The sequence below is a fragment of the Nomascus leucogenys genome, chromosome 22a, assembly GCF_006542625.1.
Source record: "Nomascus leucogenys isolate Asia chromosome 22a, Asia_NLE_v1, whole genome shotgun sequence".
Lineage (NCBI taxonomy): Eukaryota > Metazoa > Chordata > Mammalia > Primates > Hylobatidae > Nomascus > Nomascus leucogenys.
The window spans coordinates 31732070-31745996 of NC_044402.1; the positions used below are offsets into that span (position 1 = coordinate 31732070).

The 13927-nt window shown below is 43.1% G+C and overlaps 1 protein-coding gene across 7 annotated transcripts in view; it reads right to left on the reverse strand.

Moving 5' to 3' along the window:
- The window catches only part of PTGR2 (prostaglandin reductase 2), a 33394-nt gene extending 19834 nt beyond the window's left edge, over window positions 1–13560 (reverse strand). For 2 of the 7 annotated variants that reach the window (XM_030803824.1, XM_030803826.1), the window contains exons 1-3: window positions 13386–13534; window positions 7717–7800; window positions 5554–5672 (exon numbers count right to left, since the gene is read on the reverse strand). In XM_030803824.1, the coding sequence (XP_030659684.1) occupies window positions 5554–5672; window positions 7717–7753 (156 nt within the window). In that variant the 5' untranslated portion in view covers window positions 7754–7800; window positions 13386–13534. Of the gene's footprint in view, window positions 1–2334; window positions 3239–5553; window positions 5673–7716; window positions 7801–13269 lie in introns of those variants that run through there. The other 5 variants (XM_030803825.1, XM_030803823.1, XM_030803828.1 and 2 more) reach the window with 4 other exon arrangements.
- Between the last annotated feature and the right edge of the window lie 367 nt (window positions 13561–13927).

Genomic DNA, 13927 nt, shown 5'->3' on the forward strand with positions numbered 1-13927 from the left:
CAGAACAGAGTTGAAAGTCCAGAAATAAACCCTCATATTTATGGTCAGTTGGTTTTCAACAAGAGTACTAAGACAAACCAATGAGGAAAGAATTATCTTTTCAACAAACAGTGCTGGTTCATGTCCCTTCGTGGTCACATATTTCTAGTCTCTCTCAAAAAAAAAAAAAAAAGTGCTAACACGACTGTATATTCACTTGCAAAAGAATGAAGTTAGGTCAGGTGTGGTGGCTTGTACCTATTGTCGCAGTTACTTGGGAGTCTGAGACAGGAGAATCACTTGAGCCCAGGGAGTTTGAGATTGTAAAAAAGAATGAGTTGGGCCCTGTGACGGATAATTTTAGGTGTCAACTTGACTGGATAGAGGGATGCCTAGATGGCTTGTGAAGCATTGTTTCTGGGTATGTCCTTGACGGTGTTTTCAGAGGTAACTAGCATGTGAGTCTGTGGACTATGTGGCGAAGATCTGCCCTCAATGTGGGTGGGCACCATCCATTCAACAGGGAGCCCAGATGGAACAAAAAAGCAGGTGAAGGACAAATTCTCTCTCTCCTGCAAAGCAGGACACCCTTCTTCTCCTGCTCTCTGACATCAGAACTCCAGGTTCTTCAGTCTTTGGACTCTGAGACTGCACCCGTGGCTTCCTGGGCTCTCAGGCCTTGGGACTGATAAGTATACCAATGGCTTCCTTGGTTGTTGGGCCTTCCAGCTTGGATTGAGCCATGCTACCAGCTTCTCTGGTTCTCCAGTTTGCAGACAGCCTATCATAGGAACTCTCAGCTTCCATAATCTTGTGAGCCAATTCCTCTTATAAGTCCCCTCTCATATGTATGTGTGTGCATGTCTGTGGGTGCACGCCTATGTGTGTGTTTGTGTTTCTGTCTCTCTAAAGAATCTTGATTAATACAGACTCCTTCCTCATACTCATACATAGAGTTTAACACAAAATGTGTTACTGACTTACACGTTAGAGCAAAACTATAAAACTCTTAGCAGAAAATATAGGTCTAAATCTTCATAACCTTAAGTGAGGCAAAGCCTTCTTAGATATGAGTCTGAAAGTATTGAAAGTATAAGTGACAAAAAAAGAGATATATTGGACTTTATCAAAATTAAAAACTTTTGTGCTTCAATGGATACTATCAAGAGAATAAAAAGACAACCTATAGCATAGAAGAAAATATTTACAGATCATATATCCAGCAAGAAGCTTATATCGAGAATATATAAACAACTCTTACAACTCAGTAATAAAAAGACAGATAATCCAACTCTTAAAATGCACAAGAGATCTGAATAGACATGTCTCCAAAAAAGACATGCAAATGACCAATAAGCACATAAAAACATGCTCAACATTATTAGCCATTAAGGAAATACAAAAGAAAACCACAATGAGATATCACTTTACACCAACTAGAATGGCTATAACCAAAAAGACAGATAATAACAAGTGTTAGTGAGGATGTGGAAAAGTGGAACCTTCATACACTGATGGTGGGATTGGAAAATGGTAAAGCCACTTTGGAAAAGAGTTTGGTAGTTCCTCAAAAGGTTAAACATATACTTACTGTATGACCTAGTGATTTTACTCTTATGTATATACCCAAGAAAAACAAAAACACAGTCCACATAAAAACGTATACACAAATGTTCATAGCAGAAGTATTGCTAATAGCCAAGTTGTATAAACAACCCACATGTCCATCATCTGATGAACAGATAAGATACTGTATCCATACAGTGTAACATTATTCAGCAATAAAAAGAAGTATAAACTACAACATGATGAGCCTTGTAAACATATACTAAATGAAAGAAGCCAGACACAAAAGGTCACATATTATGCCAGGCACAGTAGCTCCCACCTATAATCCCAGCTACTCAGGAGGCTGAGGCAGGAGGATCCCTGGAATTCAAGACCAGCTTGGGCTGTCTCATAGCAAGAGGTGACCTTGGGTGGGGAAAAGCCTTCCTAGATATGAGTCGGCCAGGTGTGATGGCTCACACCTGTAATCCTAGCACTTTGAGAGGCTGATGTGCGTGGATCACCTGAAGTCAGGAGCTTGAGACCAGCCTGGCCAACATAGTGAAACCCCATATCTACTAAAAATACAAAAATTAGCTGGGTGTGATGGTGCACGCCTGTTAATCCCAGCTACCCGGGAGGTTGAGGCATGAGAATCTCTTGAATCCAGGAGGTGGAGGTTGCAGTGAGCTGAGATTGAGCCCCTGCACTCCAGCCTGGGGGATAGAGTGAAACTGTCTGCCAAAAAAAAAGAGCCTGAAAGTACGAGAGTATAAATGACAAAAGAAAAAACAGACCTCATCTCTAAATAAATAAATAAATAAGAGTTTATTCTTTGCAATGATTCATAAATAAACAATTTTAAAATTTTTTAAAAAAAAATTTTAATTAGCCGGGAATGGTGGCACACACCTATGGTCTCAGCTACTCAGGAGCTCTCAGCTGAGGCGAGAGGATTGCTTGAGCCCAGAAGGTCAAGGCAGCCGTGAGCTATGATTGCCCCACTGCATTCCAGCCTGGGCGACAGTGCAAGACTCTGTCTCTTAAAAACAACAAAAAAGAATAACATATTGTATGTTTTTATTTATATGAAATGGCCAGAATAGGCAAATCTATAGGAACAAAAAGTAGATTAGTGGTTGTACACAGCAGAGGGTGGGGTGAGGAGGGGAAATGGGGAATGATTGCTAATTATACCATAGGTTCAGGGTTTCTTCTGGGGATGATGAAAATGTTGTAAAACTGATTGTAATGACAGTTGCAGAATTCCGTGAATATACTAAAAACAATTTAATCGTACTCTGAGTAAATTGTATAGTGTGTGAATATAATACAACTGTTAAATTTTTTAAGTATATAGAGACAGACGTAGTGGCTCACACCTGAAATCCCAGCACTTTGGAGGCCAAGATAAGAGTATAGATTGAGTCCAGGAGTTCAAGACCAACCTGGGCAATATGGCAAGACCCCATCTCTACAAAAAACAAAAAAATTAGCCAGGCGTGGTGGTACATACCTGTGATCCCTGCTAGTTGGGAGGCTGAGATGGGAGGACTGCTTGAGCCCAGGAGGTCGAGGCTGCAGTGAGCTGTATTCACACCACTGCACTCAGTCTCAGCAATACTGATCTCATTTCAAAAAAGTTAAAAATTAATAAAATGAAGTACACAGTCCTTCACTCAGCTTGCCCCAGTAGTGACGTCTTAAATAGCTGCAGTATAATATCAAAAGCAGGACATTAACATTGGTACACTGCTGTTACCTAGACAGCAGATCAATAAGCGATCCTCTGTATGGGCACTCTTTCACTTCCTACTTTATACACTTCTGTTTCAACTATTTAGAATGTTAATAAAAACAGGCCAGGCACGGTGGCTCACACCTGTAATTCCAGCACTCTGGGAGGCTGAGGCAGGCAGATCAAGAGGTCAGGAGATTGAGACCATCCTGGCTAACACGGTGAAAAGCCATCTCTACTAAAAATACAAAAAATTAGCCGGGCATGGTGGCGGGCGCCTGTAGTCCCAGCTGCTCGGGAGGCTGAGGCAGGAGAATGGCGTGAACTGGGGAAGCAGAGCTTGCAGTGAGCCGAGATCACGCCACTGCGCTCCAGCCTGGGCAACAGAGCAAGACTCTGTCTCAAAAACAAACAAACAAACAACAACAAAAAAAAGTTAATAAAAATAATAAAGTTGCTCATTTTTAAAAAATGTCTTCAATAATGAAAGAGATAATCAGCCTCTAAATAACAAAAAAAAAGAACAGTTTGACACCAGGCTGGCCAATCTGGCGAGACCCCGTCTCTACTAAAAATACAAAAAATTAGCTGGGTGTGGTGGTGTATGCCTGCAATCCCAGCTACTCGGAAAGCTGAGGCAGGAGAATCACTTGAACCCAGGAGGCAGAGGTTGCAGTGAGCCAAGATAGTGCCACTGCACTCCAGCCTAGGCAACAGAGTGAGACTCCATCCCAAAAAAAAAAAAAAAAGCCACTAAGTTTATAGTACTATGTTAAAACAGCAACAGGAAACTCATACAATGAAACAGTTAAACAAAACAGACACATGGGGCCAATTTCCCTGCTGCAGCAATCTGATTCCAAGCACTGAGACTTTTTTTTTTTGAGACAGGGTCTCACTCCATCACCCGAGTGGAAGTGCAGTTGACGCAATCATGGCTCAATGCAGCCTCAACCTCCCAGGCTCAAGCGATCTGCCCACATCAGCCTCTCAAGTAGCTACGACTACAGGCACACACCACCACACCTGTCTAAATTTTTAATTTTTTGTTGAGACTGGGTCTCACTCTCTTGTCCAGGCTGGTCTTGAACTCCTGGGCTCAAGCAATCCTGCCTTGGCCTCCCAAAATGCTAAGATTACAGGCAAGAGCCACCACGCCCAGCCGAGACTCTTAATAGCAGGGGGTAAATTGACATAAAGAGTTGTGCTTGTCATGGCCATAGGAAAAAGTTAGAAGAAGAGTCTGTATCCTCTGGGAGAAGTAAAGCAAGACGCCAGCTCATAGAGCCAAAGTCCCTGTCCTAATGGCTTCTTATCTGCAGTCTTCAGCAATATATACGTTTTCACTAAATCTTCTTTGTCTAGAAGTAGCATAAGTGAGTCTGTTCCTTTCAAAAACAGATCAACTACAGGGCTAAGCACAGTGGCTCATGCCTGTAATCCCAGCACTTCAAGGAGGCCAAAGTCAGAGGATTGCCTGAGCCCAGCAAAATCGAGACCAGCCTGGGCAACATAGCGAGACCTCATCTCTTAAAAAAAAGAAAAAGAGGCCGGGCGCGGTGGCTCATGCCTGTAATCCCAGCACTTTGGGAGGCCGAGGCAGGTGGATCACGAGGTCAGGAGATCGAGACCATCCTGGTTAACACGGTGAAATCCCATCTCTACTAAAAATACAAAAAATTAGCCGGGCGAGGTGGCAGGCGCCTGTAGTCCCAGCTACTCAGGAGGCTGACGCAGGAGAATGCTGTGAACCCCGGGGGGCAGAGCCTGCAGTAAGCAGTGAGCAGTGAGCAGCCTGCAGTGAGATCGTGCCACTGCACTCCAGCCTGGGTGACAGCGAGACTCTGTCTCAAAAAAAAAAAGAAAAAGAAAAAGAAAAGAAAAGGAGGAGGTCAACTAGAAATAAATAAAGATCTCATACACAGCCTCTCTTATAAAGTGGATCTGAAAGAATTTGCAATCTTATTTTACTATCTTCAAGCTTTATTTACTGAATTTGCAATCCTGTTTTACTATCTTCAAGCTTTATTTACTACTGGGAAGTAATCTGAACATTTGAAAGCACCTGAATCACATACATGTACTACTATTATCTGTTCCCTCTACAACATTCCTTAATTACACTAGTGAATAAAAACGAAGGCAATCTATAATTAAAAGGTATCAATATATAACTGCTCAAATATTTACCAATCTATAAGGGACTGCACAATAAGATTCAGATACAACAACATGAAAAATAATAAAATAAAGTTTTTTTCACCAAGTTACAACATCATGATTCTTACCATGTAAGGATCCACAGAAAGATAAAGAGTTTTAACTTGTACTTGTCCTTCATTAATATTATCTGGTAAATAAACTTCTTCCATTCGGAAATTCTCTGCCACTGGATTACCATTTTTTCCTAAAATATTAGGCAAAAATATAAAGTAAAAAAAAGCCACTTTACTATATACTATTATTATTATTATTATTATTATTATTATTATTTGAGACAGAGAGTCTTGCTCTATCGCCCAGGCTGGAGTGCAGTGGCGCGATCTCGGCGTACTGCAACCTGTGCCTCCTGGGTTCAAGTGATTCTCCTGACTCAGCCTCCCGAGTAGCTGGGATTATAGGCGCGCACCACCATGCCCGGCTACTTTTTAATATTTTTAGTAGAGATGGGGTTTCACCATGCTGGCCAGGCTGGTCTAGAATTCCTGACCTCATGATCTGCCCACCTTGGCCTCCCAAATTGGTGGCATATACTTATTATTCTTTAAAGGGTCACTCTAGGATTCAGAGCAGTTCCTTTTAAAACAGGTACAAGGGGCCAGGCACGGTGGCTCATGCCTGTAACCCCAGCACTTTGGGAGGCTGAAACAGGTAGATCACGAGGTCAGGAGTTTGAGACCAGCCTGGCCAACATGGTGAAACCTTGATTCTACCAAAAATACAAAAATTAGCCAGGCGTGGTGGTGGCGCACGCCTGTAGTCCCAGCTATTTGGGAGGCTGAGGCAGAAGAATCGCTTGAACCCAGGAGGTGGAAGTTGCACTGAGCCGAGACTGTGCCACTGCACTCCAGCCTGGATGACAGAGCGAGACTCCATCTCAAAAAAAAAAAAAAAAAAAAAAAAACCAGGCACAAGTGAATCTATATTGTTTTGTAATTCTTCTGTAACTATAGAAATGACTCAGTATGTATTTCCTTTTTTTTTTTTAGAGACAAGGTCATACTCTGTCACCCAGGATGGAGTGCGGCTAAACTTTCCTTCCTCATTTTAAGAAGCAAATAGAAACTTAAATGAATACAAAAGTAATAATAATAAAGTCTGAAAAATTGGAAAATTAAAAAATTTGAGGCATGAGAAAAATTTATAAGGAAAGGTCATCATTATAGAAACTTAAACGAATATAAAATAATAATAAAGTCTGAAAAAATAGGAACTAGGAAATTAGAAAAATTTGAGGTATGAGAAAAATTCGTAAGAAGGAAAGGTTACCACTAGAAGGTACTCATATTCAGATATGTTCATTTTTTTTTAATTTTTTATTTTTTTTGAGACAAGAGTCTCGCTCTGTCGCCCATGCTGGAGTGCAGTGGCGCAATCTCGGCTCACTGCAAGCTCCGCCTCCTGGGTTCACGCCATTCTCCTGCCTCAGCCTCTACGAGTAGCTGGGACTACAGGCGCCCGCCACCACGCCCGGTTAATTTTTTTGTATTTTTAGTAGAGATGGGGTTTCACCATGGTCTCGATCTCCTGACCTCGTGATCCGCCCGCCTCGGCCTCCCAAAGTGCTGGGATTACAAGCGTGAGCCACCGCGCCCGGCGAGCGTGGCGAGGCCCTGACGACGCCGCCGCCGCCGCCGCCGGGCAGATATGTTTAATGCAAATTTACTCTTCATAGAATTATTAAATTTATAAGCTGGAAATAGTACATAAAGATCTTAATCTAACTGCTCATTTTACCAAAATTGAGTTCAAAAAAGTTAAGTGACTTCCTCAAGTGGGCAGCAGTGACCCAAATCTCTCAGGTTCTTTCCATACCTGTTTTTATGATGCAGTTTACATGTCAGCACTGATAAGTTAGTACATTTCACATAAAAAATAAAAGCAAATTTTAAGGACCAATAATAACATACTCTAAAGAAACAAAAGCCACATATATTTGTAATGTAAGCTTTCAGATGTTATGATTACAAAATACCTTATTTCATCAACAAATGCCTGGATAAATTATCACTTGAAAAACTAGTTTTTTAAACAAGACTGTTTAAAAATGGTCTTGATAAGCTAACACTTGAAAATTATTACATCGTTTAAAGAGTTTCTTCTAGTATCTTTACTAGTGTCAATATCTTACTACCTTAATTTACCACATGAACATCACATTAGTTTTTATTCCTCCATTTGCATTAATACTTATCAAAGATCACAGTTGTTCATTCATCACAAATACATACCAGGTCGAGAATTCAATACCACTCTTTGAACAATCATCGCTCTGGGTGGGCAGTAGTTTCACAAGATTTCTGTATAAAATACTCCTATAAATAGAAAAATTTTTAAATCACAAGATTTGAAGTATTCAACAATTTAAAAATAAAAAAGAAGTCCATTTGTGTTTCCCAATGCAGAGGGAGAAAAATCACATTTACGATCCAAAAAAATAAACTCTCCTGTCAGAGTCTGCCTCCTAAAGCAAATATATGAAGAAAGACTAAATCTAGTTAGAATTTTTAACTAATAGGAACAAGTTCATTGAAGATTAAGTGGGACAAAATGTTTATTTATTTATTTACTTTGAAGACGGAGTCTCGCTCTGTTGCCCAGTCTGGAGTGCAGTGGTGTGATCTCTGCTGACTGCAAGCTCTGCCTCCTAGGTTCACGCCATTCTCCTGCCTCAGCCTCCCGAGTAGATGGGACTACAGGCACCCGTCACCACGCCCAGCTAATTTTTTTGTAGTTTTAGTAGAGACGGGGTTTCACCGTGTTAGCCAGGATGGTCTCGATCTCCTGACCTTGTGATCTGCCCCCCTCGGGCTCCCAGTGTTGGGATTACAGGTGTGAGCCACTGCAACCGGCCCAAGCGGGGCAAAATGTTTTTGGTCTCAGATAATTCAAGCTCATTCATCTTCAAGCACACCCTCATGATTAAGCCTCCTATGGCTCGATTAAAAGAAAACAACACAAGGCTGGTCCAAAGGTAGTGAGTTATCTCAACTGATTGTTCACAGACAGTTACAGGCCAAACCCCTTGTTCTACTCTTTCCCCCTTCTCAATACTGCACTTGTTTTTAAATAAAGACTAGAAAAAAACATAAAACAAACAACATGATCTATTCCTCCAGAGATAGCAGTTAATCTAGTGGCAAAATAAAAACACTAACTGCGGCTGGGCCCAGTGGCTCACACCTGTAATCCCAACACTTTGGGAGGCTGAGGCGGGTGGATCACAAGGTCAAGAGTTCGAGACCATACTGCCTAACATGGTGAAACCCCGTCTCTACTAAAATACAAAAAAAAAGCCGGGCGTGGTAGCGCACGCCTGTAGTCCCAGCTACTGCAGAGGCTGACGCAGGAGAATGGCGTGGACCCGGGAAGCAGAGCTTGCGGTGAGCCGAGATCGCGCCACTGCACTCCAGCCTGGGCGACAGAGCAAGATTCTGTCTCAAAAAAAAAAAAACAAAAAAAAACACCAAAAAAAAACCCAAAAAACACTAACTGCTTAATTGACATGTAATCAAATTTTTTTTTTTTTGGAGTGGGGGACAGAATCTTGCTCTGGGTGAGTCAGTGAGGGAGTGGTGAGGGAATGTGAAAGCCTAGGACATTACTGTAGGCTACTTAGACTTTATTAACACTATACACTTAGACTACACTAAATTTCTTTTTTTTTTTTTTTTTTTTGAAACAGAGTCTTGCTCTGTCGCCCAGGCTGGAGTGCAATGGCGCAATCTCAGCTCACTGCAACCTCCGCCTCCCAGATTCAAGCGATTCTCCTGCCTCAGCCTCCCAAGTAGCTGGGATTACAGGTGCGTGCCACCATGCCCTCCTCATTTTTGTATTTTTAGTAGAGACGGGGGTTTCACCATGTTGGTCAGGCTGGTCTCGAACTCCTGACCTCATGATCCACCCGCCTCGACCTCCCAAAGTGCTGGGATTACAGGCGTGAGCCACCGCGCCCGGCCCCACTAAATTTCTTAAAAAATAAAGTAATACTCCGGGTGTGGTGGCTCACGCCTGTAATCCCAGCACTTTGGGAGGCTGAGGCAGGTTGATCATTTAAGGTCAGGAGTTCACAACCAGTCTGGCCAACGTGGTGAAACCCTGTCTCTACTAAACATACAAAAATCAGCCGGGCATGGTGGTGCATGCCTGTAATCCCAGCTACTCAGAAGCTGGGCAGGAGAATCGCTTGAACTCAGGAGGCAGAGGTTGTGGTGAGCCGAGATCACGCCACTGTACTCCAGTCTAGGTGACAGAGTGAGACCCTGTCTCAATAAATAAATAAATAAATAAATAAATAAATAAATAAAAATAAAGTAATTGCACTATAATGGTCTCATGACTATGACATCACCAGGCAAGAGGAATTTTTCAATTCCATTATAATGTTATGAGAGGCTCATCGTCTGTCATTGTCTGAACTATCATTATGTGGCAAATGATTGTATAATCTCACTGGTTGTGACAGAACAGCTAGTTGCCCTCAGTGACTATCCTCTCCTTCTGGACACTATGTTGCCTAGCTAAAAGACTACATTTTCCAACTTCCCCTTGAAGCAAAACCCAGCCATCACAGATTTAAACATAAACACTATGCCATTATTACACCTAACAGAAGTAATAGTACTGGTAATTCCTTCTCATCATCTAATGCCTAGTGCATATTCCAATTTCCTGATGTTTCAGGATGTTCAAAGATGTCTTTTTACAGTTGGTTTCAAAGATGTTTCAAAGATGTCTTTTTACAGTTGGTTCATTAAAATCAGAATTCAAGGTCCACGTACTACAGTTTGTCTCCCTTCCCTGTTTAGTTCATGCCCTTGATTTGTTTCTTCATTACTTTGCCTGTAGAACGTTCTTTGATTGCTTCCTCATGGTGTCATTTACCATCACAAGGTAAATGACTAGCTTTTAAAGAAAGAAGGAAACGTTTCTTCTATCTCCTCCCCTTATCCATGACTGCTAGTTACATCCAGAGGCTTGATTACTTCAGGTTCAATTTTTCAGGCAAGAATCTTTAAGGGTGGTGCCACATCCATTCATCACACCAAGAGGTCCATAATGTCATGTAAGGCTACATATGTTTTAAAAAGGAAACTTTCTACAGAATCACCATATGTGTCAATTATATAAGGATTAAAAAGCCAAAGTTTTCCAAATTAAGTGGGTCTAAAAGTCCTTAAGTAGTAATAGAACCATAATGGCTATATTTTCTTTCTTTCTCTCTCTCTTTCCTTCCTTCTTTTCTTTCTTTCTTTCAGTCTTTCCAAATGAAATATCATATTTGCCCTCTTCTCTAATTACTGTCAATAGTATGCTTTATTTAACATATTAATATGTATATTATAGATTTGCCCAAACACTGCTTATCAGCATGAAAAATATACTATTAAAGTTCTCTCACTCTGTATTAAATTAGAAACTTTTCAAGTGCCAAATACTATAATTAATATAGGATAATTGTATGATATCCCTCAATAGTACCAAAAAAACACACATTTCAAATATAGATAACTTGGCTGGGCACGGTGGCTCACACCTGTAATCCTAGCACTTTGGGAGGCTGAGGCAGGTGGATCACTTGAGGTCAGGAGTTTGAGACCAGCCTGGCCAACATGGTGAAACTCTGCCCTACTAAAAATACAAAAATTAACCGGGCGTGGTGGTGGGTGCCTGTAATCCCAGCTACTCTGTAGGCTGAGGCAGGAGAATCACTTGAACCTGGGAGGTGGAGGTTGCAGTGAGCCGAAACTGATCTACTGCACTCAAGCCTGGGGGACAAGAGCGAAACTTTGTCTCAAAACAATAAATAAATAATAAAAATAAATAAAATATAGTTAACTGGATTTAGTCATAAAATTAACAGCTAAAATAAGACACATCAAGTTCCAAGATCTGAAAGAAGGGTAGATTGTTAAATTCATCCCAAGTAGGGGAAAAAAACTCAGCAAATCCTATTTGCTTGGGATACTACTCCTACTTGGTGCTAATATTCCAAAATAATAACAGATGAATTTGCTCCAGTGTGATGATAAAGAGTGTGTTGAGTGTTTACCTTGCAGCCTGGTAAAAGGGAAAGGTCATTTAAGTAGGAAGAACAGAGTACTTCTCCTGGTTCTAACCAGGTGGGAACTTGGAAAAAGTCCCTTTTCTCAACCTGTTTCCTTAATATTCCTAAATGCTAGGAACTGAGCAAAGACTCATTCACTAGCCTGTTTAAACCACCTCCCCCACCCCACCCCCAAAAAACTGTGAGGTTGGTAATATCATCCTCTCAATTTTATAGATGAGAAAAGGGGCCGGGTGTGGTGGCTCAGGCCTGTAATCCCAGCACTTTGGGAAGCTGAGGTGGGCAGATCACCTGAGGTCAGGAGTTTCAGACCAGCTCGGACAAAATGGCGAAACCCCATCTCTACTAAAAATACAAAAATTAGCCCGGCGTGGTGGCGGGCGCCTGTAATCCCAGCTACTCTGGAGGCTGAGGCTGGAGAATCGCTTTAAACCGGGAGGTGGAGGTTGCAGTGAGCCGAGATCACGCCATTGCACTCCAGCCTGGGCGACAAGTGCAAAACTCCGTCTCAAAAAAAAAGAAAAAAGAGGTCCAGAAAGATAGAATAATTCGCCCAGGGTCGCACAACTTGTAATAACGCTAGAACCCATACTCCAACGCGGCACCTACTATTTCCATCACATGAGCTTCCTAATACCTTTTAATACCCTTATTTCATGCGATTATTCTGCCACTAGCAACCCTGTTGACCATGCCTTGTTATAAAAAGTGTCTTCCTGGGCCCAGAGCCGTGGCTCACACCTGTAATTCTAGCACTTTGGGAGGCTGAGGTGGGAGGATCACTTGAGGCCAGGAATTCGAGACCAGTCTGGCCAACATGGCAAAACCCTGCTCTACTAAAAATACAAAAATTAGGCGTGGTGGTGGGCGCCTATAGTCCCAGCTACACGGGAGGCTGAGGCTGGAGAACTGCCTGAGCCCAGGAGGTTGAGGTTGCAGTGAGCCTAGATCCAGCCAGGACACTCCAGCCTGGGCAACAGAGCTAGACTTTGTCTCAAAAAACAAACCAACCAACCATGTGTCTTTCTGGATCTCTCTGCCAGTCTTCTCCTCCCCTTCCGGTTTTCTGGTCTCCTCCTTCCCCTCCCGAAGTCTTGCATGTGGAGATCCCTATCTTGCTCTTCCCTTTCTCGGGGACCTCCCTGAGCCCTGTGGCTCCTCCTACCAACCACTTTAAATGGAAATAATAATAATTTGCGTCTCTAGCCCAGAATTTCAAATTAACTGCCCAGCTTGTAAGCGCTAAGAGGATAAGGACTCGTCTGCTTTGTTCAATGTGAGTCCAGGCCGGGCGCGGTGGCTCACGCCTGCAATCCCAGCACTCTGAGAGGCCAAGGCAGGCAGATCACGAGGTCAGGAGATCAAGACCATCCTAGCTAACACAGTGAAATCTCTTCTCTACCAAAAATACAAAAAATTATCCGGGCGTAGTAGTAATCTCAGCTACTCGGGAGGCTGAGGCAGGAGAATCGCTTGAACCCGAGAGGCGGAGGCTGCAGTGAGCCGAGATCGCGCCACTGCACTCCAACCTGGGCTACAGACAGAGCGAGACTCCGTTACACACACAAAAAAATGTGAGTCCAATCCCCTAAGCCCGGCACATGGTAGGTGCTCAACAAATCTGTGTTAAATGAAAGTTCCAGAGGCACCTCAAACACAATTACGTCAAAACCTCAGGCTGCTTTCCCCCAATAATTAAAAAAAAACAATCCAAAACCTGCTTCTGTTTCTCGAGCATTCCCTATCTCAGTGTTCCGGGCAATAACGCCAGTGTCCCCGGTAGCTCCGGGAGGACGCCTGGAAGTCACCCTGGTTGAGAGTCTTCTCCCTCACCGCTGGGGCCCGAAGCAGCTTCTGGAGCCTCAGTCGCGGCAGCCGCTCGCGCGTCACTGACCGTCGTGGAGCCCGGGTGAACGAAATCTCGCGTGATTTGCCGGAAAGAGGCTGTACTGCACGACCCCAGCTCGCCCCCAGGCCTCGGCCCTCTGACCGCAGTACGCAGGCGCGCGACTAGGTCCGGCTCCGCGCCCCCTCCCCTCCCAGGGGCGGGGTTCGGAAGCTTAGGGACGATTCCTGGGCGCCCCACGTTTCCGGGAGAAGGAAGGGAAATGCGGAACGTCACGGGAGAGTTACTAGTCTGGGCAAAGTGCATTAATAACTTAACCGAGATTGGTTCCTTGTGGCCGCCCCTACTGCCTTGACCCAAAGAGCAAATCTTGCAACCTTGACCAGTGAGTTCACGTTTAGCAGTCTGTGAAGAAGTTTTATTAGTTTTGTGGATTTCTCCCTGAACCTCGATTGGGAAATTATAGTGAGACAGGGACCGTCAAGCCTACTCCTTGTTTTATAGATGGGGAAACTGAGTCTCGGAGAGC